The sequence below is a fragment of the Cryptomeria japonica genome, chromosome 8, assembly GCF_030272615.1.
Source record: "Cryptomeria japonica chromosome 8, Sugi_1.0, whole genome shotgun sequence".
Classification (NCBI taxonomy): domain Eukaryota; kingdom Viridiplantae; phylum Streptophyta; class Pinopsida; order Cupressales; family Cupressaceae; genus Cryptomeria; species Cryptomeria japonica.
Window position 1 is genome coordinate 409,000,644 of NC_081412.1, and position 26,541 is coordinate 409,027,184.

General features: G+C 35.2%; 1 protein-coding gene across 1 annotated transcript in view; it reads left to right on the plus strand.

The window, feature by feature from the left end:
- Nucleotides 1-24,423, plus strand: part of LOC131028581 (probable CoA ligase CCL7) — a 122,310-nt gene extending 97,887 nt beyond the window's left edge. Inside the window, exons 4-6 of the mRNA XM_057958893.2 lie at nucleotides 23,718-23,785; nucleotides 23,924-24,026; nucleotides 24,175-24,423. Coding sequence (XP_057814876.2) covers nucleotides 23,718-23,785; nucleotides 23,924-24,026; nucleotides 24,175-24,288 — 285 coding nt within the window. The 3' untranslated portion in view covers nucleotides 24,289-24,423. The remainder of the gene's footprint in view (nucleotides 1-23,717; nucleotides 23,786-23,923; nucleotides 24,027-24,174) is intronic.
- The last annotated feature ends 2,118 nt before the right edge of the window (nucleotides 24,424-26,541 follow it).

The following is a 26,541-nucleotide window of genomic DNA, read 5'->3' on the forward strand; positions in this document are numbered from 1 at the left end:
CTAATAACTATCATTAGAGGTAACGACTTCTTGAAGACGACAGTTTTGAGGCTATCCTTTTACTCTTGGTGGCATTAGGAAGGATCAAAATTTCGAATATAGAAAACAATTAACCGAGAGAATTTTGTGACATCGAAACTAAGCAAGCAAGTTCATAGAGGCTCAAGGAAATACATTACACAAGACCATGAGGGAAACATTTAAGATCTTCAAGATAACTCGTTTGAGAAGAATGTCTTAAAAGACAAGGGTAAAGAAATTGGATAAATTGACTCTAACTTGTCTCTTTGCTTCTTTGCAACCTCCTTTGCGATGCAGAAAACTCAGAGCTCTTGTCATTGCATGTTCAGGACGAAAAAGAAATTAGAAAGATGGTGACCATTTTAAATATTAAAGCATTAAATGCATTTAATTTTGGCAGCTAAGGTATTGCAACTTCTTTTGAAAATTGTGCTAACACGCTTGTTATGTCTTTTATCCTTTGTTGGCCATAAATGAACTGAACTAGCTAATGTCACGAAAAAGACAACACCTCGAGAGTTGAAAACGCTTTGAGTCATGGTGTTGGAAAAATGTCAAACTGTTGAACCGGGTTAACGAAGGGTGCACGGGTTCCAAAATTTCTTGACTAACCGACAATGAGAACTCATACATCATGAGGACTGACAATGTTCTAAGGAGAGTCGGATGGTTGAGGATTCTCTAAACTTGTGAACCCGAAGGAAAGGTTCAGAAACTGGTTAACTTGCCGACTAGTACAAAATATTATGAAGACCCAATTGCAAACAAGGCTTGGCAACATTAGGTAACATGTTGGGAGAAAGAGTGACATATGAACCGAAATTTTCAAGCTCAAGGTAGGAAAATAATTTTTTAAGAAATTAAGGCAACAGACATGAATGGAGAGAGAATCAAGTGAATGAGATGTATCCACATTGATTTGATGTAACACGTTTATGCTACAAACATTAATATGTGATCCATTACCCATTAAGGTAGACTTAATTTCATGTTTATTAATGAGAGCTCTAATCATGAGAGGATCATGTTGATTTTGAACTTCTAAAGAAGGCGATTTATGTTGTGAGAATAAAATACTTGACTTTTTTTCATGCATACAATAAAACAAGGATTCTACCTCATTCAATCTTATAGAAGGTGGAACAACTATCTTATATAAGGCTTCTTGGAGTATCCCCTATTATGTAGGTAAAGTTTGAATCAATTCCCAAAGGGATAATTTAGCTAGAGTAGCACGAAGTTGCTCAACAAGATCATACTCCTTACCAACATATTATAAAAGACAAGGAGGTTGCGGAAGAAAAGGTTTAGAATGAGGAAGAACAATGGGATCTACTTTATTGCTACGAGTGTTGTATGTGTGAGAAACCATGTTATAATGAGGTTGATGTGACACTTGTTGATTAAGTCTACTATTTTGAGTGAGTTCTTTTGCATAGTTTAGGAATGAATATGGACAACAATTGGAGGTTTCACATGCATATGATCAGAAATATAAATTGTATTAAATAGACTTTGATTAGGCTCTTTATTCACTAATGGTTCATCTCTAGAAGGGAGAGCATTAAGAAAAGTGCTAATGATATCATCATCTTGATCCAACATATCCTCATGAGTAGGACAATTTTTGCGAGAGGGTTTATCATGATTCATCAATACTTCATCTCTCAAGGAGATGTAATTTAAGTAAATATAAGGTAAAGTGTCATTAGGGAAAGTGTTAATGATGTCATCCTCTTGCGCCAAAATATACTCATGAGTAGAACAGATTTTGGGAGAGATAATCATCAATCTCATTGTCATCTTTGAGAACTTTTAGGAAAGCAAGGTGTGGCAGAAGCAACTTTTTTATATTCTCATAATGAAGAACGAATTCTAGTATGTAATTAATGTTGGAATTAAGGTGTCTCAACCTTTACAAATTGTAGCATTGATTATTACTATATTTGATATATTTATTTGTTATTTTATTTAATTAATTGTATACAAATGTCTAGTCATCTAGTGGGGCCCATAGTTTTGGTGCCATCCTTCTTGGAAATAAATTCCGGCACATATGTTGCACATGTGGAAGTAGGCATCCCACTTTGAGGATCTTGTATTTAGTATATATAGGTGACAATTGTCATGTTATGACAGATGTATGACAAAATCTATGATAGTTATTATGACACACTTATTTATGATAGTATATGAAAAAATAGAAAAAGTGGTAAGAGATACTTTTGCATGGAGAAGGTAGGCACCCAAATTGAATTATGACAAGTTGGAAGAGAAAGTTCTATTTATGGTTGGTTGTGACAAATTCTCTTACAACTATAAGTGTTGTAAGTTATGACAATATTTATGATTGATTCTTATGATAGCTGTAAAATGTGTAAGAGAATTTGCCATAGCTCAAGATAGTAAACTTTGGGCACTAAACTTAAGGGGTTGGGGATTCATTTGGATATGTGCATGTGTCATTTATGCTTTTAGATGACTAAAAAATAGTGCCAAGTGTTTTGCATGACCCCGTCTTGTATCTTCATCTAGAAGCTACCTTTTGGGTTGCATTTCTCTATATAAGGCGATCTTGGAGAGCGTTATGTATATTATGTTTTGCAAGTGAATAGTTATGCTGTCAAAATTTATTCAAACTGTTGTTAGATTGATTGTTGAAGACTCATTGTTGAAGAAGCAGTGTAGTGCTATTGTATTGTAATTGTTGTTTTAGTAATACAAAGTATTGTGCTTTTGAAGTGTAGGGTTTTTTTCTCAAAAGAATTTTCCCCACGATATATCTTGTGCTTATTGTGTTTATCTATTTGCATGTTGTACACCTCCTTATGTATTTGTTTCTTATTTTGTAACAATTTAAGATTTGTAAGAAAAATTACATTATCTCCCCCACTAGATTAATGTTAGGAAGTGATTTTTGTACCTTAGCTTCCTTTTAGTTAAATAAAAAGATATGCAACCATAAGAAATGTCAAATTTCAAGTGCATAAACAATAGATTTAAAAAATGATTGCAATCATGATAGAAATGTTATGATTAATTAACCAATTAATTAAGCAATATGAAATAGTAATTAACAAGTGCAAGTACATAAGCAATTGCTTTCAAAGATGATTGCATCTAAATCATAAATATATGTAATCAGATCCATGCATTAAAATTAGTTAATATGAAGTGCAAGACACATTGGGTTCACCAAAATGATAGTGTATGGAAATTATGGATAAGATCCCAAATATTCATAGCATAATAATTGGAACATGAATTGGTCCAACTACAGTCCTAATAGGAGAGCTGAATACTGGGACTTTGTTCCTTTGTTGCGATGGAATTGAGATCGTGAAGTGTGTGTTTGAGATCTATGATAATTGGTAGTAAAATGAGTGTTTTCAACAATAACAATAATTTACAAAAAAGATATCAAACATAGTTAACCAAATCTGAAGTAGAGCCACAAAGAGGAACCTAGATTTAAGAATGAGAGCAAAATATTCTGGACATGAATGTTGCACACCCTAGTCTAGAGATGCCTAGAACTAACAAAGAGGAGCAAGAATGTAGTCAGGAGGCCATGTAGGTGCGTCTCCCAAAAATCCAGCCTAAAACAATCAAACATTGGTGTTGGGAACCCTAGTCTAGGTGTCTTTATTTGTTCAAAATTTGTTGCAACCTATTGCAATCTTCTTTTATGCTCTTGAACCACAGTCATTGTTGGATTTGAACCTACACACATGAAAACTAGGGAAGAATGGTTGTGTTGTATAGGGGCTTACCTAAGTCAAACCCCGTATTGATGTTTCCACCTCCACTTGACAACTATAATGATGAAAAAGAGTGCATTCCCTAGGGAGGATAGAGGCAAGTCAATAATGGAAATGCAAAATGAAATGATTATGCCTTAGGTATGAAACCCTATCAAGGAGTTTCACACAAAGGTGGTGATGCAATTCTCTCTATGGAATTTCTAAAAGTGTTAATGCAATAACATGATATATATAAATAACAAACATGAAATCATACTTAATGTAGAATGTTAAAGTTTGTTGCTTCCTAATTGTTCTAGATTGAATTGGAGTAGAAAACAAATTGATTGCTTCTTAGATTTACCTTTGTGAATGATAGAAGTGAAGAACACAAATGGACACTAAGAGGGGGGGTGAATCAGTGGATTTTAAAACTTTTTTCAGTGTGCAGATTCTAAGGATGTAATGCAAACATAGACACGCACACAAGAGCACATCACATAACACCAAATGTATGAGGAAAACCCAATGTGGGAAAAAACCTCGGTGAGAATAGTTGTTGGAGTCTACTGCTTCAATCTAGTCTCACAGGTAAATAACAGTTTACAATATGTTTTAGGGCCCCAACCCAAGGAGCACCAACTCAAGGAGTACCAACCTCTAGTTTTATGAGCACCTACTCAAAGGAGCACCGACCCCTTCTTTGAGCACCCACTCAGAGATTACAATGAGTACAGATTTCAAATACAAGTTATATGCCTTGTTGCAAATGAGGTTTTTCGACACTTACAATATGGTATTCTTCCTCTATTTCTTCCTTCTCCTTCTGTCTAATTGTCGTCTCCTCTCTGCCTCATCTTCACCTTTCTCAGACTGCTTTGTCCTCAATCTTTTGCTTCTACAACTGCCCTCTCTACTCTGTTTCTGCAACTGCTTTCTCTCAAACTCTTTTTAATTACCATCTAATCTCTTCAACACTTCACCTCACTCTGTTGATGTCTTTCTTTCCTCTCTCTGTTTCTGAAGATTACACACTCTCAGCTCTCTTCAACAATACTTACAACTTCAACACTTCATACTCCTTACTCATCATAATCCTCATCGACTAATAGAGTTATCTTTATTTTTACCTACCTCCATGTCTCAACTACTCCCGTCGAGTCATATTTGCAGCTACAGTTCGATTGATTCAACTCTGCACACATCAAAAATTACTTCTATTGCAAACTTGATTTTTTTATTCAAGTCGGTTGTCTTGAAGATCTCTAGTGTAGAGATTTTATTCTCTATCTTCAGTATGATCTCAGACTAGTTTCTTACATTAAATGTGTTCTGACTATCTTCAGAATGTTTTGTATATAGATTACTAAACTTAGTAATCTCAGTCTGCTCTTCAAGGATACGGTCTGAAATAGATTGGATTTTCCTCCTTGAATTGACCACCTGCATTGAATGACCCTGCTTTGTTCTGCTCACTTTATGTATACTGAGTTGCTATTTTTAACAAACTCGTTCTATCCAGTAGAACTGGTTTCCTTCAAGTTGGTCATCTTGAGCCGCGAACCTGTCTACAATTGGATCACCATTAATGGGATCATCATCTTTTGTCGACCTACCCCTAGAAGAATCGACAATAAACTTTATCATCACCGACTTTCACATATCTGATTTGTTTTGTCCACCAAGGAGCCACATGTCCTCTTCTTCTTCATCCAATTCAGATGGTCAAGGTCGGTCAAGATCCATATGGACTATCGGGATACACAGATCGGTCGGTTTCCATGATGAGACTAACCTTCGTGTTATGCGGTCTGCAAACATGTTCATCGTTATAGCAATCTCGAAGTCTGATTCTCACAGCTTCATCGGTATAGAATTAACTATCGGGTTAACATTTTGTCTCTATTCCGCCTTCAAAACTTATCCCGATGACCTTGTGAAGCCTTTGGTTCCTTTCGCTAGCATGAGTTATTCCAACGAGAAACTCACCTCTGATTACACTTGTCCCCATGGGCTATCCCAAGCGAAGAACCTCCAAGCCAAGCGACCACATATCAGAATATCCATTACTATCGACATAAGAAAATCATGTTAGATCGACAATATAAGTCATTCCAATAATCATACTGTCAACTCACCTTTATTGGCATAGGTATCCCGATACTCAAACTCCATAGTGACAAACTTCATCGGCATAGGCTACTCCGAACTAAAAAAACTTCATGCCGAAACAACCATTTATCAGCATAGTCATAACTATCGACATAGGGGAAATTTGTTAGATTGACATAACAAGTTAAACCGATGGCATACTATCAGCCTCTTTTTATCGGCATAGGTTACTCCGATCGCAATCTCCATGGTGACCAACTTCATCGACATATCTATTCTGAACTCGCAACTCATTGGAACAAACTTCATCGGCATATGTTATTCCAATGATTTTCCTCTGTTGGAATAGCTTGTACTATCGACATAGTGGAATTTAGTCATTTTGCCTTCAAAAACTACTCTAATAGGTATCCTCGGTCTTCTGGTCGACATAGCTATTCCGATATGATCATTCACCTGCACAATACGTGATCGGTATTGCTATCCCGATGTGATATTTCACTTGCACAACAACACAACACTTGATCGGTATTGCTATCTTGATGTGATAACTTCACTGCATAACACTTAATTCTTTGCATGATAACACTGCAATGCACAACAACAGAACACTTGATCAGTATTGCTATCCCGATGTGATAACTTCATTGCATAACACTTAATTCTTTGCATGATAACTCTGCAACCTGAAACACTTGTTTCTCTGCATTACTTGTTGACATCAATGACAATAATTCCAACATTCTCCCCCTTTGGCATTGATATCAACACACACAGAGGCAACTCAACAACACAGACAAACAACTCCTTAATTTTTTGCATGATAACTCTGCAACTTGCAAAACTTGTTTTTTCTCTGCATCACTTTTTGACATCAATGACAATAATTCCAACAATCTCCCCCTTTGACATTGATGTCAACACACACAACAACACACACAAGCATCAGCAACACAGATAGGCAACTCCTTATTTCTTTGCATGATAACTCTACAACCTGCAACACTTGTTGTTTCTTTGTTGTTTCTCTGCATCACTTGATGACATCAATGGCAATAATGCCTACAATCTCCCCCTTTGGCATTGATGTCAACACAAACAACAACACACACAAGCAACTCAGCAGCACAGATAGACGACTCTTTCTCCCCCTTTGACAACAATAGCAAAGGGAGTTGACCTGTACACTTCTTCTCCTCCTTTGAAAGATGTTCAGCCTCAACAATGCCTGTCAAATGATGTTTTCTAGAGAGTCCACTAGATGAACCATTATTACAATATAAAAAGCAGTTATTGGTCACAAAATTTTTAGAACTCCCCTTGAGACAAACATGTGGTTCAAGGATGAAAAGTAGTAAAACAGTATGCTCCCTTTGAACCATAGACCTCAATAATATGTTTAAGTGTTGAAGGATGGTAGAACAACACCCAACTTGTATCTTAGATACTCAAATGTATCCTATGGAAGAGGCTTTGTGAAAATATCAGCAAACTGCTCACTTGTGGGAACATATTCAACCTTTACCTCCTCTACAACATTCTCCCTAAGAAAATGATATTTGATTGCAATATGCTTTGTCCTTGAGTGCATCACAGGGTTCTTGGAAATGTTAATGACACTTGAGTTCTCACACATAATAGCAATAGGATCTGAAAATGATACCTGAATATCCTTTAAGGTCTATTTTATCCATGTAAAACCTGTGAGCAACATGTAGCAGCAACAATATACTCTGCTTCAGCAGTTGATAGTGAAATTGACTTTTGCTTCTTGCTATGCCATGAAACTAATATGTCTCCAAGGAAGAAAGCTCCACCACTGGTTCTCTTCCTATCATCTATGCAACCTGCCCAACCAACATCAGTAAAGGCTTGTAAAGTGAAATCTCCTTTCTTTGAATACCATAAGCCATAAGTGAGTGTCCCTTGCAGATACTTGAAGATTCTTCTAACAATATTTACATGTGATTGCTTTGGAGCTACTTGAAATCTTTCTACCATGCACACTACTTGCACAATATTATGCCTTGATGTTGTAAGATACAATAGGCTTCCAATCATGGATCTATACAAGGTCTGATCTACATTAGGTGATTCATTATCTTTACTTCATTTACATCCTGTCACCATGAGAGTACCAACCGGTTTGTTGTCCTTCATTTGAAACTTTTTCAACATGTTCTTTGCATACTTGGTTTGAAAGATGAATATACCCTTATTCTGTTGTAATATTTGCAAACCAAGAAAATATGATAACTCTCCAACCATGGACATTTCAAACTCTGACTGTATTTGATCAGCAAATTCTTTGCATAGAACATCTTTGTTGCCTCCAAAGATGATATCATCCACATATACCACAACTATAATCATGTGATCTCCATCCACCTTAATGTGCGGGTTGCTGTCAGCATTTTCCTTTCTGAAACCTTGCTGATGGAGGTACTTATCCAACCTATAATACCATGCTCTAGGTGCCTACTTAAGACTATACAAAGCTTTTCTCAATCTGCATACAAAGTTCTCATCTTCATGTAGCTGAAGTTCTTTAGGTTTCTCAATATAGACTTCTTCTTCAAGATTGCCATTCAAGAATGCAGATTTGACATCCATTTGATATACTTTATATCCTTTATAGGCTGATAATGCCAAGAACATCCTTATAGCTTCAAGCCTTGGAATTGGTGCAAATGTTTCTTCAAAATCTATGCCCTCTACTTGAGCATACCCCTTGCATACTAGCCTTGCCTTGTTCCTTATTACCTTCCTTTCTTCATTCATCTTGTTCCTATAGACCCATTTAGTCCCAATGACATTTTTGTCTATAGGTCTAGGGACCAATTCCCATTTTTTGCTCTTCTCTATCCGCTGCAACTCTTCTTCCATAGCCTTTATCCACTTCTCACTCTTGCTGGCCTCAACATATGTCTTGGGTTCCATCTCAGTCATGAGGCAGAAGTTTACTTGTTCATTATTTCTTGCAATTCTTCTTCTAGTTTGTACACCTACATTTTTGTTGCCTATGATCTACTCTTCAAGGTGATTCTTTTTCACATATCTATTTGGAGTCTTGCTAGGTGTTTCTTCTTCTTGTTCATTTTCAGATTTCTCTTCATCTTCACTATGTGATTCTTCAATCTAATTTATTATACTATGTTTTCCTTTATGTAGATCTTCATCCACTCTTACATGTACACTCTCAATTACCTTCTTTAATCTTTTGTTGAAACACTTGTAGGTCTTGTTGTGAGTAGAATACCCCAAGAAGATACCTTCATCACTTCTTGAATCAAAACTTCCTAATCCATCTTCATCTCTTTTGATAAAGCACTTGCTACCAAACACCTTGAAATACTTGATTGATGGTTTCCTATCATACCATAACTCATAAGGTGTCATTCTGTTGTTCACTCTCAGTTGAACTCTATTTAATGTGTATACAACAATATGGGATGCTTCTTTCCTGTATATATCAAGCAGATTAGCTTCATTCAACATTGTCCTTGCCATTTCTTTGGCTGTCCCATTTTTCCTTTCCACAACACCATTTTGTTGTGGTGTCCTGGGAGATGAATATTGTCTTCTGATTCCATGCCTTTCATAGTAGTCTTCAAATTTATTTTATGTGAATTCACCTCCACGTTCTGATCTTAAACACTTCAGTTTGTATCCACTTTCTTTCTCAACCATCTTCCTGAAGATTTTGAATCTTTCAAAGGCTTGTGATTTGTCTTGCGGAAAGGTGACCCATGTCATCCTAGAGAAATCATTTATGAGAAGCATGAAGTATCTTTCTCCATTTAGGGCTCTTGTTATTGTAGGCCCACACAAATCTGTATGCACTAGTTCTAAAGGCTTTGTAATTGAGTACTCTTTTGTCTTGAAACTCTCCTTAGTTTGTTTTCCTCTTTGAAACTCATCACAGAAGGTGCTTGCTAGTTTGATAATTTGAGGTATGTGTCTTACATACCCTTTCTTGCTTACCCTAACAAGAGTATCAAAGTTGATGTGGCCTAGTCTTCTATGCCACAACCAACCTTCATCAACTTGTCCCATCATGCATTGGGACTCGAAGCATTCTTTCAAGTTGTACACATTTCCATCTGCTCTTTTGCCTTCAACAACTAGTTTGTTAGTGCTTTCCTTTCTGATTTCACATCATCTTGAGTCAAGGGTGAACATTTATCATTTATCAAACATCTGACTTACACTCAACAAATTATGTTTTAGACCTTCCACATAGTTTACATCATGAGCCTTTAATTTTCCATCAATGTTTAGTGTGCCCTTGGTGCAGGAGCACCCTTCCAGACTCTTTCTCTTTCTTTGTCTTGTTGGTGTTATGCTTCTTTAGAAGCCATTATACATAAAATAATGAGCAATGTGCTCACAGGTCCTAGGTAGGGTCCTAGAGGAGATCTTAGGGGTCACAAGTCAAGATGGTGATTTTCTTGAAAATGGAGGGTATGTGTGTCCTAGGGGAGTTTAGGGGTCCTTCATATCATGGTGGTGTCCTTAGGTTGGCCCATTGTGGGTCTAGGAGTCATGAAGAGCAACATTGGGAAAGTTGCTCAAAAGTTGCATGACAACTTTTAAAAGTTGTCAAGCAACTTTTCCACCATGATGTCAAAATGCTTAGGTTGGCATGGACAACCCTAAATGTGGCACACCGACTGAGGTATGGGTATTATAAGATGTTACAAACCCTAAGTTAAAGGGTTGGTTGTCAGAGATTGTACGGCTCAAGCAAACTGAATTGACTGTGACTGTTTTTGGGTTACCAGTCAGTTTGAATGAAGTTACCAAGCAAACTAATGGATTGATTTATGAGCAAACCTATGTGAAATGTTTACTTTGGTGTATATATCTTCATTGTAAGTGATTAGATTAGCTTTTTGTTTACCGGTTGAGTGTGTTTGTAAATAATTTGTAAGTTGCAGTCTTATTGTCCAGTTTTGGACCGGTTTGAGTAAATGAAGTCTTAACTCCATTCCCCATTGTGGAACCACCATGAAACCATGGGGAATGGATGTGAAGACCCTGTACTATAGTCCCAAACAAGAAGGGCCCTTGGAAATGCAAGGAGGTGAAGCAAAGACCCATTCCTAGGCGAGACTGGACAGTGCCCGGTTAGGAATGGTTGTTGGTGTAGAGGTCTTGGAGAGAAAGGTTGATTAGTGGAGAGTGCATCCTTTGGAGGAAGTGCAGAGGAGTGAGTGAAGCTTCATTGGTGTGAAGGAGGATCCTCCACCAATCCAAACAAGGTGGCTAGAATACAAAACCTTCACTGTGATCCAGGCAGACTCTAAAAACCCTCACAAAAACCCTTGAGAACCTTAAAATCCACCTAGGACAGTGTACGGACACTTGGAGGCCTAGAACCTAGAAATCCTTAAGTCCTTGCCAAATGAATGGCATTCCTTTTTGGGAGATTGGGTTGTTTGTGCATCATTTGTGAGAGGGAGCCCTAGAAGACCGGTTAGGAGGCCTAATTGGTCCTAATCCTTGTAGCCCTTTTTGAAGGCAAAAACCCAAATTTGTGAAATCGGTAAAGGGTTAGAATCTTGAAACCTCTTGGGGGCTCATGAATGGGTGGAAAAACCTTGAAATAGACCTAAAACAACCTTGCTAAGACCTTGGAAGGTGTGGAACAAGATTAGCCCTTATTAGCCATAGTAAGGGGTTTGAGTCTCATGAGTAGGTGAGACCTTAGGAGCAGCATTTCAACTCATTGGTGGGTGGATTGGGCATGGTCAGGGTATTCCTCAAGCAAAGGGAAGACCTAGAGACCCTAGGCTGTGTAGAGGACACCAGGTGATCCAAGAGCATAGATTGGGCTAGTCTATCCCTAACCCCATCCCATCAGCCCTTCCTTTTATCTTGATTGAAGAGTTGTCTCCAAACGTCACTGAGCCACCATTCCAACCTTCAAGCTTGATAAACTTCTTCTTATCACCAGTCATGTGGTTGGAGCAGCCACTGTCTACTACCCATAGGTTTTTCCTTTTAGTGTGTAGGGTAGTTTGAACAATCAAACTTGACTCGTCTTTGTCCTTTTCCATTTCTACCCATACTTGTTTTGATTCTTGCCTCTTCTTTGCTTTCATATTCTGATTTGATTTTGTCTTTGATTCCAAAGGTGACACTTTCTTCTTTTGCTTAGCTGTTCTAATTTTTCAATGCTTTGTTATATGTCCAAGATTTTGACAATGATAACATTGGACATTTCTATTGAATGATGAACTTAAGGGTCTGTCATAGGACTGAAAACTATATCTTCTATAATCATAATTTCTATGACCAATACCATTACAATGGTAACAAATAATATTTGCATCTCTAAGAGCATAAAAATGATTTCTACTTTCATAACTAGGAGGGGACCAACACATAAGTCTACATTCTGTAATTCTATGACCATAGTATTGCATTTATAATAGTAGCCATGGAACTAAGATACATACCAATCATTGTTGAAATTATTTCTCATTTGTCTCCTTGGAGCAGCATAGCTCGGTCTTCTTGAGCTCTTCCTCATATCCTTGACTCCTGTGAAACCTCCATCATCCATCTTGGCTTTTCCTTTTGGATTAGCATGACTGCTCTTTGTAACAGCAACATATGTTTTCTTCTCAGTGAGCTTGCTAACAATGAAAGTTTGTTTACTTCCATTCTTACTTGAAGAGACAAAATGTATCTATTTATTTGTTGATTCCTTGTTGGTAGAACACTGATTGTCATCAAATCCAACTCCTTCTGCATCCTTTGAGTGCTTTTGTTTGTTCAACATTTTGTCCAACGCATCAGTGTTGCCTTCATACTTGATTCTCACTTTGAGTTCATCTTTGCACTTTTCAAGTTCCTTTCCGAGATTCACAATTTCTTTTTCCATCTTTTGATACTCTTTCTCTTTGTTTTATAAATCTAATTTTGTCACTTCACACATTCTTTTGGTTTCTTCCAACTGAGTAGTTATGGCAGCAAGATTGCTATTTTATTCTTCAATATTCTTGTTTGGTAAGTCATGCTCTTTTATGACAGACTTCTTGTATTTCTTGAACTCTTTTCTTACTTTGTCAAGCTCTTCAAGAGCACAAACCAATTCTCCTTCAAGGTCAACCACAACATCTACATCTTCTTCTACACTGTCATCTAAATTTTCAGCATCTTCTTCCTCACTGTCATCTAAATTTTCAGATTGACCACCACTATGATTCTCATTAAGGATCTCTTGAGCCATGAAGACTTTAGTTTGTTCTTCATCTTCACTATATTCCTCAATTGATTCTCTTTCATCATCAGAGACATCACTATCAACTGAGTAAAGAACTTTCTTCTTTTGAAAGTTTCTTCTTCTTGAAACCTTTTACCCTTATCCTTGACATATTCGACATAATTATCTTCCTTTTTCTTATAGGGACACTTATCAGCAAAATGTCTTATTTTACCATAGTCAAAGAATTTGAAAGGTAGCTTTCCTCTATACTTGCCTAATCCCTTTTTGAGTTTTCTAACAAAGTTAGCTTCAACAACATCTGATTCATCGTCTTCCTCATTGGAAGTTTGTTCTTTCCCTTTCTTTGTGGAAGTAAATGTAGCCTCTCTCTTTGAAGATTCAATGCCTACTGTTCTCATTTCATATGCTGATAAGGAACCAAATAATTTATCCATAGAGAAGGTTTTTAAATCTTTAGTTTCCTCAATAGCAGAGACCTTAGTGTCATACTTTGGATTGAGAGATCTGAGTACCTTTTTGACAATAACTTCATCTTTGACTTCTTCTCCAAGTACCCTTATGGTATTAACAGTCTCATCTACTCTTTGAAAATAATCTACAATCTTCTCTTCTTCCTTCATTTTCAAACCTTCAAACTGAGCTCTAAGATTTTGCAGCTTAGCTTCCTTCACTTTGACATTGCCTTCATATATTCTTTGCAGCTTGTCCCAAGTTTCTTTGGCAGATTTGTAGTGCATAACTTTAACAAATTTTGTTTCTTATAGACCACCAAGAATAGCATTCTTTGCTTTGGCGTTGTATTATTATTCCATTTTGGCATTTGGATCGGTAGGAATTGCTGGAACATTGTATCCATTTACCACAAACAACCAGACATCACATCCAAGGGAACACAAGTAGGTCTCCATTCTTCTACTCCAGAAGACATAGTTGGTGCCTTCAAATTTTGATGAATTAGCAGAGGATTCATTCCTAGTCATGTGTTCACTAACCAGAATCTACCCAAGCTGGAGAAAGCTTTTACTACAGGGGAACCTTATGCTCTGATACCAATTGAAGAACACAAATGGACATTGAGAGGGGGGGTGAATCGGTGTATTTTAAAACTTTAAGTTCAGTGTGCAGATTCTAAGGATGTAATGCAAACATAGACACACACACACACACACAAAAGAGCACATCACATAACACTAGATGTAAGAGGAAAACCCAATGTGGGAAAAAACCTCAGTGAGAATAGCTGGTGGAGTCTACTACTGCAATCCAGCCTCACAGATAAATAACAGTTTACAATATGTTTTAGGGCCCCAACCCAAGGAGCACTGACTCAAGGAGCACCAATCCCTAGTTTTATGAGCACCTACTCAAAGGAGCACCTACCCCTGCTTTGAGCACCCACTTAGAGATCACAATGAGTATAGATTTCAAATACAAGCTACATGCCTTGTTGCAAATGACATTTTGCAACACTTATAATCTGGTATTCTTCCTTTTTTTCTTCCTTCTCCTTTTGTTTGATTGTCTCCTCCTCTCTGCCTCAGCTTCACCTTTCGTAGATTGTTGTGTTCTCAATCTTTTGCTTCTACAACTGCCCTCTTTCCTCTGTTTCTGCAACTTCTCTTTCTCAAACTCTCTTTAATTACCATCTCATCTCTTCGACACTTCACCTCACTTTGTTGATGTCTTTCTTTCCCCTCTCTCCATTTCTGAAGATTACACACTCTTAGCTCTCTTTAATAATACTTACATATTCAAAATTTCACTCTCCTTACTCATCATAATCCTCATCGACTAATGGAGTTATCTTTATTTTCACCTATCTCCATGTCTCAACTACTCCTGTAGAATCATATTTGCAACTATAGTTCAATTGATTCAACACTGCACACATCAAAAATTACTTCTATTGCAAACTTGAATATTTTATTCAAGTCGGTTGTCTTGAAGATCTCTACTGTAGAGATTTTATTCTTTGTCTTCAGTATGATCTCAAACTAGCTGCTTACATTAAATGTGTTATGATTGTCTTCAGATTGTTCTGTATATAGATTACTAAACTTAGTAATCTTAGTCTGTTCTTCAAGGATACGATCTGAAGTAGATTGGATTTTCCTCCTTGAATCAACCACCTGCATTGAATGACCATGCTCTGTTCTGCCCACTTTCTGCACTGAGTTGTTATTTTTAGCAAACTTGTTATGTCCATTAGATTCGATCTCCTTCAAGTTGGTCATCTTGAGCCGCGAACTTGTCTGCAACTGGATCACCATTAATGGGATCATCATCTTCTGTCAGTCTACCCCTAGAAGAATCAACAACAAACTTTATCATCACCGACTTTCATATCTGATTTGGTCAGTCCATCAAGGAGCCACATGTCCTCTTCTTCTTCATCCAGTTCAGATGGTCAAGGTCGGTCAAGATCCATATGGACTATCGAGCTGCACAGATCAGTCGGTTTCCATGTTGAGACTAACCTTTGTGTTATATAGTTTGCAAACATGTTCATCGCTATAGCAATCTCGAAGTCGGATTCTCAAAGCTTTATCGGTATAGCATTAACTATCAAGTTAACATTTTATCTCTATTTCGCCTTCAAAACTTATCCCAATGACTTTGTGAAGCCTTTGGTTCCTTTCGTCGGCATGATTTATTCCGACGAGAAACTCACCTCTATTTACACTTGTCGCCATAGGCTATCTCGAGCGAAGAACCTCCAAGCCAAGCGACCACATATCGGAATAGCCATTACTATCGGCATAAGAAAATCATGTTATATTGACAGTATAAGTCATTTTGATAATCTTACTATCAACTCACCTTTATCGGCATAGGTATCCCGATACTTAAACTCCACAGTGACAAACTTCATTGACATAGGCTACTCCGAATTGAAAAACCTTCATGCCGAAACAACCATTTATTGACATAGTCATAACTATCGGTATAGGGAAAATTTGTTAGATCGACATAACAAGTCAAACCGATGACATACTATCAGCCTCTTTTTATTAGCATAGGTTACTCTGATCGCAATCTCCACGGTGACCAACTTCATTGACATATCTATTTCGAACTCGCAACTCATCAAAACAAACTTCATCAACATATGTTATTCCAATGATTTTCCTCTATCGGAATAGCTTGTACTATCGGCTTAGTGGAATTTAGTCATTCTGCCTTTAAAAACTACTCCGATAGGTATCCTCGGTCTTCTGGTCGGCATAGCTATTCCGATATGATCATTCACTTGCACAATACGTGATCGGTATTACTGTCCTGATATGATATTTCACTTGCACAACAATACAACACTTGATCAGTATTGCTATCCTAATGTGATAACTTCACTGCATAACACTTAATTCGTTGCATGATAACTCTGCAATTCACAACAACACAACACTCGATTGGTATTGCTACCCGATGTGATAAATTCACTGCATAACACTTAATTCTTTGTATGATAACTCTGCAATCTGCAACACTTGTTGTTTCTCTACATCACTTGTTGACATCAATGACAATAATGCCAACAATCTCCCCCTTTGGCATTGATATCAACACATACAACAACACACTCAAGCAACTCAACAACACAAGCATGCAACTCCTTAATTCTTTGCATGATAACTCTACAACCTGCAACACTTGTTGTTTCTCTGTTGTTTCTTTGCATCACTTGTTGACATCAATGACAATAATGTCAACAAGAAGATGTGTTCTATATAGGGGTCACAAGGTATTTTTATAAAAAGTTGACATACAATTGTCAAGTGCAAATATTAAGATTAGATTTCAAAATGTGAAGGCTGACATCTGCAATCCAAACTTTTTGAGATATTTTGGGCAAGACTAAAGAGATGGGCATCTTAGTCCTTCCAAAATCACCTCTGCAAAAAGGAATACATGAATGTTGAGGTTTGTGACATTAGATCTAGTCCTAATTTTAGTATTTGATGGTGATTAAAGTGTGGAATTAACAATGAAGTTTTAGAGTAGAATAGGGCCCAAATTGGCTTAAAATGATCTAGGGGAAAGCACACTAAATTAGGTGCCAAATAGAGTGTGAAAGGAGTACAATTTACAACATTACAATAACTAATATTCAAGGCAAATCCAAAGAGGTCTCTAGAAATAGTATAAAACAGCTTGGCTTAGGATCAAAATATGTGGTGTTATCCTTGTGATGCACCTCATGGTCCCAAAGATTTCTCAAGAAGGGTATCCTCAATAATCTTTGATGGTGCAAATTTCATGAACACAACATCAAACCTGCAATTGTAGAATCTAATAAGGAGGCAGTGATTTTCTGGGAAGAAAATGACTTCTACACAATGATTAAATTAGAATGAACATTGGGGAGGATTGAAGTTCACTTATATTATTTGACTATATTAATGAGGAGAGCCATGAAAGAGCAAGCAAAATTATATCAAGAAAATTCTAGTACCTAAAATGTGTCAATAAATCTAAATTAACAAGAAAATGCTACTAGATTGTGGCTACCTATAATATATTATCCTTTGGTCAAAGTCCAAAGAATCAATAGATCCCTCATTTATCTCAAAAGACATAAATTTTACCCTTTTAAGTGTGGTTGATCTAATGGAGAAGGAAATTGTAAATGTCGCATTATAGGAAACATTGTCACCATTCCTAGACAAGTGAATCTGTCAAATGAGGCCTTGAAGTAGCATGCAAGAAAGGTTCTTAAAAATATCACATTGTCAAGACCCCAATAATTTTGTTCATGATAAATAGGTAGTTGTGCTCCAATTGTATATTGCTAAAGTAAACCAAAGCTTCTCTCTTTGTATGTTTTTTATTAGGTAAAGGAGGAAACATGGGTCCCAATCCTAGTACATACCAAGATTGAAGAAAACTACATAGCAAGCCCATGTTAAACAAGACTACAAAAGAACCATTGAAATGGAGACAAACCTTGTCAAAGTTCCATAACAAACAACATGCAAACAACAAAATAAACAATAGAATTTTTATTAGAATCATTAGATCTTAAGACATTTGAAGAAAACTTGATCATGAATGCTTTTGGATACCTTTTCCATCATTTGTTCTTCTTTACTAGGGGCTAGTCCACTTCTCGTTGTAAAACCCTCATTCCCTCTTCCTTGAGTTATGATACCAATGCATTCTTCACTACCAACTCTTTTTGTAATTGTTCAAAGAGTTCTCTTCTCTTGTAATTTACTTGCTCTAGGCTTTCTCGAAGATTTTCAAGCCTCAGGGAATGTGTTTCTTTGATACCAATTCATCCATAATTTTTACCATAGTTAGAAACTAACGAATCAAATACTTAATCAATTATGCTACTTGGATTTTCAAATGACAATAAAAATTAGGTGAAAAAAAAGAGTTACAAAAAAAAAAAGAATTAAAATTAAATGCAACACAAACATAATTATTTATCTTGGGAAAACTCTATTAAGTATGAAAAATCCAATTGGTAGAGGCAATTGCTTTGTATTGGAGTACATTACAACCTTTGTCGAGCTTATGACAATGCCAACTATCTACTTCAAAGATACATAATTATTCAATTCTCTTCCATCAATAATAAAAAATAAGGCTTTCACCTTTTATATTGGAACATTATAGTTTCTTTGAAGGATCCTCCAATAGTTTTTCATATTAATTATCTTGTTGGCTTTGTTAGGGTTCCACTGAATTTATAGCAATAATGATTAAAAATTTGCCTTGAAAATTATAAAACTACCTCAATAGTTTGCAAACCACCCAATAGTTCCAAACCTGCCTCTATATAGAACTAGTTGCTTTGTAAAATCAAGATTTGTGGTTATCCATGAAACTTAATGAAGTGTCTTCTTTTGAGGACAATATTTCTTCTTAAATCCTATAGAGATCATTATTCCTAACCATTTTCTACTCATTAGAATTGTCCTTTTTCTCATTTTGAAATGCTCTTCTAATAAGCAAACATCCATTTGGTTCTCAAATCAATAGATCGTTAAATCCTAAAGATTAGTCAATTCTTATACTTTGATTTAATGCTCGATCTGGCCAACTAATGAGAATCAATCTTGAAGTCATTAATTTCTCTTACACTTCTAGCTTGTTAAACCAAGGTGGATATATGTTACAATGCATAAAGATCTAAAAAAAAATCTATACAGACATTGTGAATTATAGCAGATGTCTTCCAATGAAAATATACCAAGGAAATGTTGATTGACCTCAAAGTTGACTAGACTCTTTGATTTATCAATTTTCATTCAGCAATTGGAAGCAAAGATTCTAACTCTAGACCTATACCTAAGACGGAAAAGTAGAATGATTTTAATATCTAAATTGTTTCTGAAAATACATTAGCTCCTGAAATAGATCTGTAGCTATCGAATCAAACATAGAATTGTACAAGATTTCTACAAACAATTTTATGCATACCTGAAAACCTTATATTCTTTAATACCTAATATTAAAAGTCCACTTATGTTGTCACAAAACTCTACTTATAGATCCAAATCACATATTCAATGTTACTGTCATCTAATCAAAGCAATTTAATTCTCTCCTTGAGAGAAAGCAAAGACCATACAACACAAGATTAGGAAAACTGGAATGACCAATTCAAATATATCTTATATAACATTCCATAACCTAGATTCAACTCTTCCCTATTCTATCTTGCTAATTACATAATTTCAGAACCCTCTTACAATGGATAAAGAAGAAGAATAAGTAGAAGAGAAGAGAAGCCTTCAGATTGAATCTGAAGCTGACACATGTCATCCTTTCAATCTGATTTATAACAAAATATTTACTTTCCCCCTCTCCCCTTTGTTCTCAATATGCATTTTCCATTTTGCTTGCAACTGAAATCATTTTTATTTTTTGCACTTCACCAGAGCTTGGCCCAGGAAAGATCTCCATGGCCAAATTTAGAGTTGCACATTCTACAATGTACATCCATTTATTAAAATGTTCCATTTTCCTGTGAACAACCCACACTCTTCCCCTCTGTTAGCAATTTCCCTTATAATCGAATCCAATTTTCCCTTTCATTTTCATGCTCAAAAGAGTGCTGATACTTCCTTTATAAACTCTAAATACCCACTGAAGGAGGTGGCAAAAATAGTTTCAGTTGCCAGGTTGTTCATAATTTCATAGTCATAGCATACCTCTTGCCTCTTTAACCACGGGTTGCTTAGGAGTTACATAATAATGAAGACAAAATTTACCAGACAATATAGTATGGAAAGTATTCAAGGTTGAATCTGAATTCAAGAACAAAGAATCACATAAAAAACCATCAATCTTGGGGCACCATTGATAAGGCATAAAGCACAAATTTCTCAAAACTACTTTGCACATTACAGAAAGAATCAAGGAAGGAAGTCTGTAACCCTCGTATATGAGCTTTGATTGGAAGGCCCTTTGCTCTCTTTATCAGCTGCAGCTTTGAAAGGATTAGCATCATAAGCATCTGAATCGCTTCACCAATTGCTTCATTGATAGTTTTGAAATCTGCTAATTTAACAAAGATTATCTATTTCAGCTCCAAAGCGCATGAGTGAAAGCAAACCCTCCATTTCAATCCTCCGTCCAGGCCCATTCGAACAAAGATGAGATACAAATCGCATTAACATATATGTCAGGCTTCAAATTACAAGTTGCACACTTCTCCGTCTGCAAAGACCCTGCAATAATGATGAAAGATTTGCACAGATTGATCATAAACACCGCAAAATAGAGGCGCTCTAAGCAAGAAATAGCTTAACCAATAACCACGCATCATTTCCCTTCCTCTCAATTTCCATTAACTCCAAACCAGATGCACTAAAATCATAAGAAGTTGCGTAGCGTAGTGGTAAGAATGTTAAACCGCTACTCCAGGATAACAGAGAAATGGAAAGAAAACCGGCAATGTTTAGGTTGGGTTTCATGAAGGGGACTATTTTAAAAAAAAAAAGCAAGAGTTATTGAGATTTTTAGGAATATTTTAAAGTTGCCGATTTAATGAATTTTGTAGTACAGTCCAGCTAAAAAGTTTAAGCTTCTTAGATTTAAGGATACTAGCAATCTCATGAATTTTGAATTTTGTAGCATTTAGTTTTCTTTTTAAAATTCAAATGATTGACCAGTGGCATTAAATATTCTTAAGCTGGTGGGGCAATTTCTAGCCCCACCCCATTTTCACCTACTTAAATTTACAGACCTAAAAAGTAGAAGCTCCTATATTTTTTAGGAAAAGATTCCAAATAATTTTGTAGCAAAAAATAATAATTTCTTCATGGAACCACCTCCTTAAAAATAGTGCTTAAGCCCCCCTCATGGGATCCCTGCCTAATGCACTTTCTTTAAAGCGACAGATTAGGGCACAATCTCTTCTCATCGTTGAAGCACCAATACAACACTGGAGCACTTTGATGATTACTTCCCTTTGCAATCTCATTAAAACAACTTATCACTATTGGAACATAAAATGTTTCCACTTGCCACATTATTCTTGAGAAAAGTCCCACCAGTTATTGACAAATATAATTTTGGATTAACATTAGAGATCACTACAATTATGTATCTAAACCATTTAAAAAATTTAAATGTTTCACCCCCAACTTTCAAATAATGCATTTCATGAGCAATTATGAAACCAATAAAATGTTAATGTACCCTTCCTTATCAATTGTGAATCTGATTATTAATTAAATCATGAAGTAATTTAATTAATAAAACCCTTTTAAACCGTGTGGATTAACCTTAGAATCATGATGCATATTAGGTCCCTTTGTAGACCCAACTAAAACCAAAAAATTGTTTCTGAACAACTCTACCTTAAATCATCATCAAAATGTAGACCCAACTAAAACAAAAAAATTGTTTCTGAACAACTCTACCTTAAATCATCATCAAAATGGATTGGGGTTCAGTCTATATTCATTTGGCATCAAATCATAAAGTGAGACACCATTAAATCTTGACTTTTGACCACTTTTCCTATGACCAAAACTTACTAAGTTGTGTTTGGAATCGCCTTGGGAAACTCATCAAAATTGATTGTGAGACCACGCGATTGAATACCCATAATGACACTGTACATGACAATTGCTATTTCCAAATGGTTCATTATGATCCATTCTGGGTCACAAGATACCAAAGTTCAAAGGTGGGCTTGTAAGCTATTTTGCCAAAATGCATTCTTCAAAACCTCCTAATTCTTGAAAACTTCAAGCTCTTAAAAAATATCAAACTTAACTCTGGAGTTATGAGACCAAGTGAAAGCATTCATCTATATGAAAACAATAAGGCTACCAAGGGGTACTTCATGACTATCAACAGGGCTCAAGGTTTAAGTAGTGAAAGATGACCTTTAGGAACTTTCAGAAAACGTGGCTACTAAATCTATCAAAACCATGTTTGCTTTGGGCATGGGAAAAATATCGAAATTCACTTTGAGGTTTTGTAAATGAGCAAGAGTACTCATGAATATAAGGATAATGTGAATACCAGTCCAATTCATCTGAAGATTAATTAACTTTGAAATATTAATTTGCAAAGTAGGTCACTTAGGCAAACTTGACATTGTGCAAACAACTGATTTTTGTAGGACCCTCTAACTCGATGCATTAAAAACTTGTCAAAACTGATCCTGGGGGGTTGTAATTTGACAGATTCATTTACTTATAATATGCGAGTACATCCACTAAGCCATTTTGACATCATGATCAACTGGTTGCAAATTATGATCTTCCAAAGAAGGTTACTTGAGTTGTTTTGATAGGGGTGTTTCTTAGTGCCCAACCAAAATATTCATATAAGCACTTCAAATTTTGCCAAAATTTGAAGGTGCCAACACATCCTTTGATTTTAGGCAAAAATAAGAGTACTATTAACTTCTTTTGAACATACTGTTAGAAATATTTGCATGGAAACCACTACAAAAATTCTTGAAAATATTTATATAGACTACTTGTAAGATTATTTTTTTAGTTGAGGACAAAAATTTGATTGTTGCTGTTGATTGTGGTGTTTGTTTTCTCTTACTTTTGATATAGGTAAGAATTCATCACTTCCTCAACTCATAATTAATTAGAAAAATTTAATGATATCAACGGAATTTCAAAAAATATATAAAAATAAATTTAATTTATTTTAAATTATTTCATATAAAATGAGTCAAAATTTAGACTAAATATCCTAGGAATGTTGAATATATTTTGAGTTAAATCCTAAATTCTAAATTGAAAATATAGAGGTTGTTTTCTCATAGTCTAATTATGAATGTTTGAATGTGTAGGCATATTGGCTCACACCCCAAAGTCTTTCCTTTATTAAGTAAATAAATGAGAAGATGTGCAAATATTTATTTTAAATTTAATAATTGCGAGTTATTATTTGTAAATAGTATAAGTTGTATAGATATTTTAACAACTAAAATAAGTTTTTTTATGTAGATGTGCAAGTGTTTATTATGAATTTTATAAAATCTATAAATTATCCTTTCTAAGTAAGCTACATGTTTTATTTAATAATTTCAATCAATCTAAATATCTTTAATAAAAAAATGCATGATTGGTTATTTATATGCATCTAAAAAAATTCCATGTTTATTTTGTCTTTAGGTAGCTCCAGCTGAGTTGGAAGCACTATTGCTTACACATTCAGAAATTGTGGATGCAGCAGTTATTCCGTATGTGGTATTTTTTATTTAAGTATACATTTATTCTTGAAAAAAATGAATTTTCATATAGGAATTAGGAGGAAATTAAGTTATTATGATGTTGAGAATAGTTGACAAGTTTTCTCAATCATAAGTTCATTTGTATAGTCGGCCTGATCCAAGAGCGGGAGAGGTTCCTGTAGCATACATTGTCCTTTCTTCAAGAAGTTCTTTGAAAAAACAAGATGTGATGGAGTTTGTTTCCAAGCAGGTAATAGGCAAAATTAGACTAAAACTAAAATATCTATTTACTTGATATTTAAGATGCATTATTATGGTTTATAACCTTATAGTTTACTCAATACATTTATGTGTAATTAATTATTGTATCTTTCTAATGTCTTCATTTTTTTGGTTAGGTGGCACCATTTAAAAGGTTACACAATGTAACATTTTTGAAAATGATACCTAGATCTACTTCTGGAAAGATCCTTCGACGAGAGCTAGTTAAAAATATCAAATCAAAGTTATAAGTATCCTCTGATGCATCATGGAAAATTAAAAAATTTAGACACAAGTCCTTGTTCAAGATACTGCAATTCAATCCAATCCAATTATCTATTTTCACTTAACATTTTATAAAATTATAAGTTTAATTAAATAGTTTTTGCATGAATCTTTATCTCTTATTGATACCACCATTCAACTAAATTATAATTCATGGTGGCCTTTTAGAAGTATATCTACGTTCTCTTATGTTTTTAATAATAGTTAGTTTTGTATCTTAAATGTGATGTAAACTCAACATAAAAAACTTATTTTTATATTATGCTTTTATTTTTCTTTATTCAATTATTTTAAAAAACTATAGTATATTCAAATAGGTGGCTACATATATATTGATTTTTATGTTTGGTAAAAATCATGTCTAAATGCTACGTTGCATATATTGGTTTTGTTTAGATATAAGTGTGTCAAGTGATTAGAAGAAGATTATTTGATTTTTTTTACTTTCATAATTAGAATATGTACTTATATAAAATATTATTTTTATCCATATTTCTTTAGTAATATTGTATATTTGCCAAAGCAATGAGCTAATCAGGTCCATTTTCTTTTGGATTCATAAATTTTTAAATCTTGTAAAGGCAATCTTAGTTATAATTATTGAGATCCTAGTTGAAGATATTTCCCTTTATAATATGATTTTCTTACAAATATGCATTAAGAATTCATTTCCAACCAAGGTAAATTCCTACAACCATCTCCCTTTCAAAAGTTAAAACTAAGGATTTTGAAGGATAATCATATTATCACATTCTATAGAAATGATTGAAAAAATAATGTTTAATTTAGTTTGTATAATGTTTGTGAGATGTACAATATTTCCTTTGCACATATCAAAATAAGTCTATGTGCTCTAAATTTGTGGGAAATCTTTCTTTCTTTTTTTTGATAAAAAGCCACCAAGTATAACTAAGTGGGATGAATTTTAAAAAAAGGTTAAGAAAGAATTTTGATCCAATTGAACATAACATTAACCAAATATTGAATGTAAATATTTTACAAATAGTAAAGGTCAAAGTGTACATTGATATATGATATAAATTTGTACACAATATTGAACGTCTTCGACTCAAAAGATGAATATAACTTGAAAAATAAGTAGTTAATAGGTGTACATTTGTAAAGAGACGAGTCCTCTCTAGCAAGATGAAATACCTTGATGTAATACCCCACCAAGGAACCCCCAAGGAAACAAGCCAAGAAAAATTGGCATAATTTTTTTTGAAACATTCTCGATAAACTTAATAGCTACAATGTGAAGGATACAACACTACATGTCACAATTGCACAACAATGTGCACCAAAGTGTTGCAAGAGAAACTATGGCACACAAGATCACCCTAAGCAAGACAACACCATCACAAAAGCGAGATGACCACTATAGAAGACTAGAAACGGAACGCCATGATGAAATAATAGAAGAGAGAGGGGAAAGATGACTCCTCGAAGGAGATTGGCACATACCACAAGAATGCCCTCTCAAAAATGACTCCAGGATGGGATGCGGGATTCATCAACCTCCATTCCACATTAGACTAGGCCAACCAACTCAAGCCCAAACTCTATCACCACACTCACAAGTCCAATAGCTCAACTGTGAACATACAACATCTAATCACAACTCAACAATGCACAAGTCAAAGAATAAAGTCCTTAAACACTAACCAACTATATAGGAGAAGGCTCAAGACATTTTAGGCAAGGTCAACCAATGGTTTCGACCCTTACAAGAATCTTAAATCTGTTGTGTTGAGCTCTAGCTGACTTAGTTGGGTTATCTTTTTGGATCATACTCTTTTGGTTTAGATGTGCATTGGAGGTTGATTTAAAGTATTTTTATGAGTCTTACCATGACATGTGAAGATCCGCGTTGAGTTATTTGCATTGGATAATACTTGTGGGTGGACTAGTTAATGTGTTTTATTGTTTATTTACATGTTATGTTTGATGTTGAATTTGAAAATGTGTTGGTGATTGTGGTTCATTGGAATCGACTTAGGAAGACATGGTGTGATGTATTTGGGTCCCCTTTACCTCCTAGAGAGGACCGCATGTAGGGCAATTGATCATGGTTACCGACTTTATGTAATTTATGCTTATTTTATCTATGATTGACCTAATTGAAGGTTTCAGTGAACAAGTTGATATAAATTGATGTGTGGATTGATTGAGAATGATGGAAAAGCATATGTGTGAAAGTAGAAGGGTGAATATTAGTT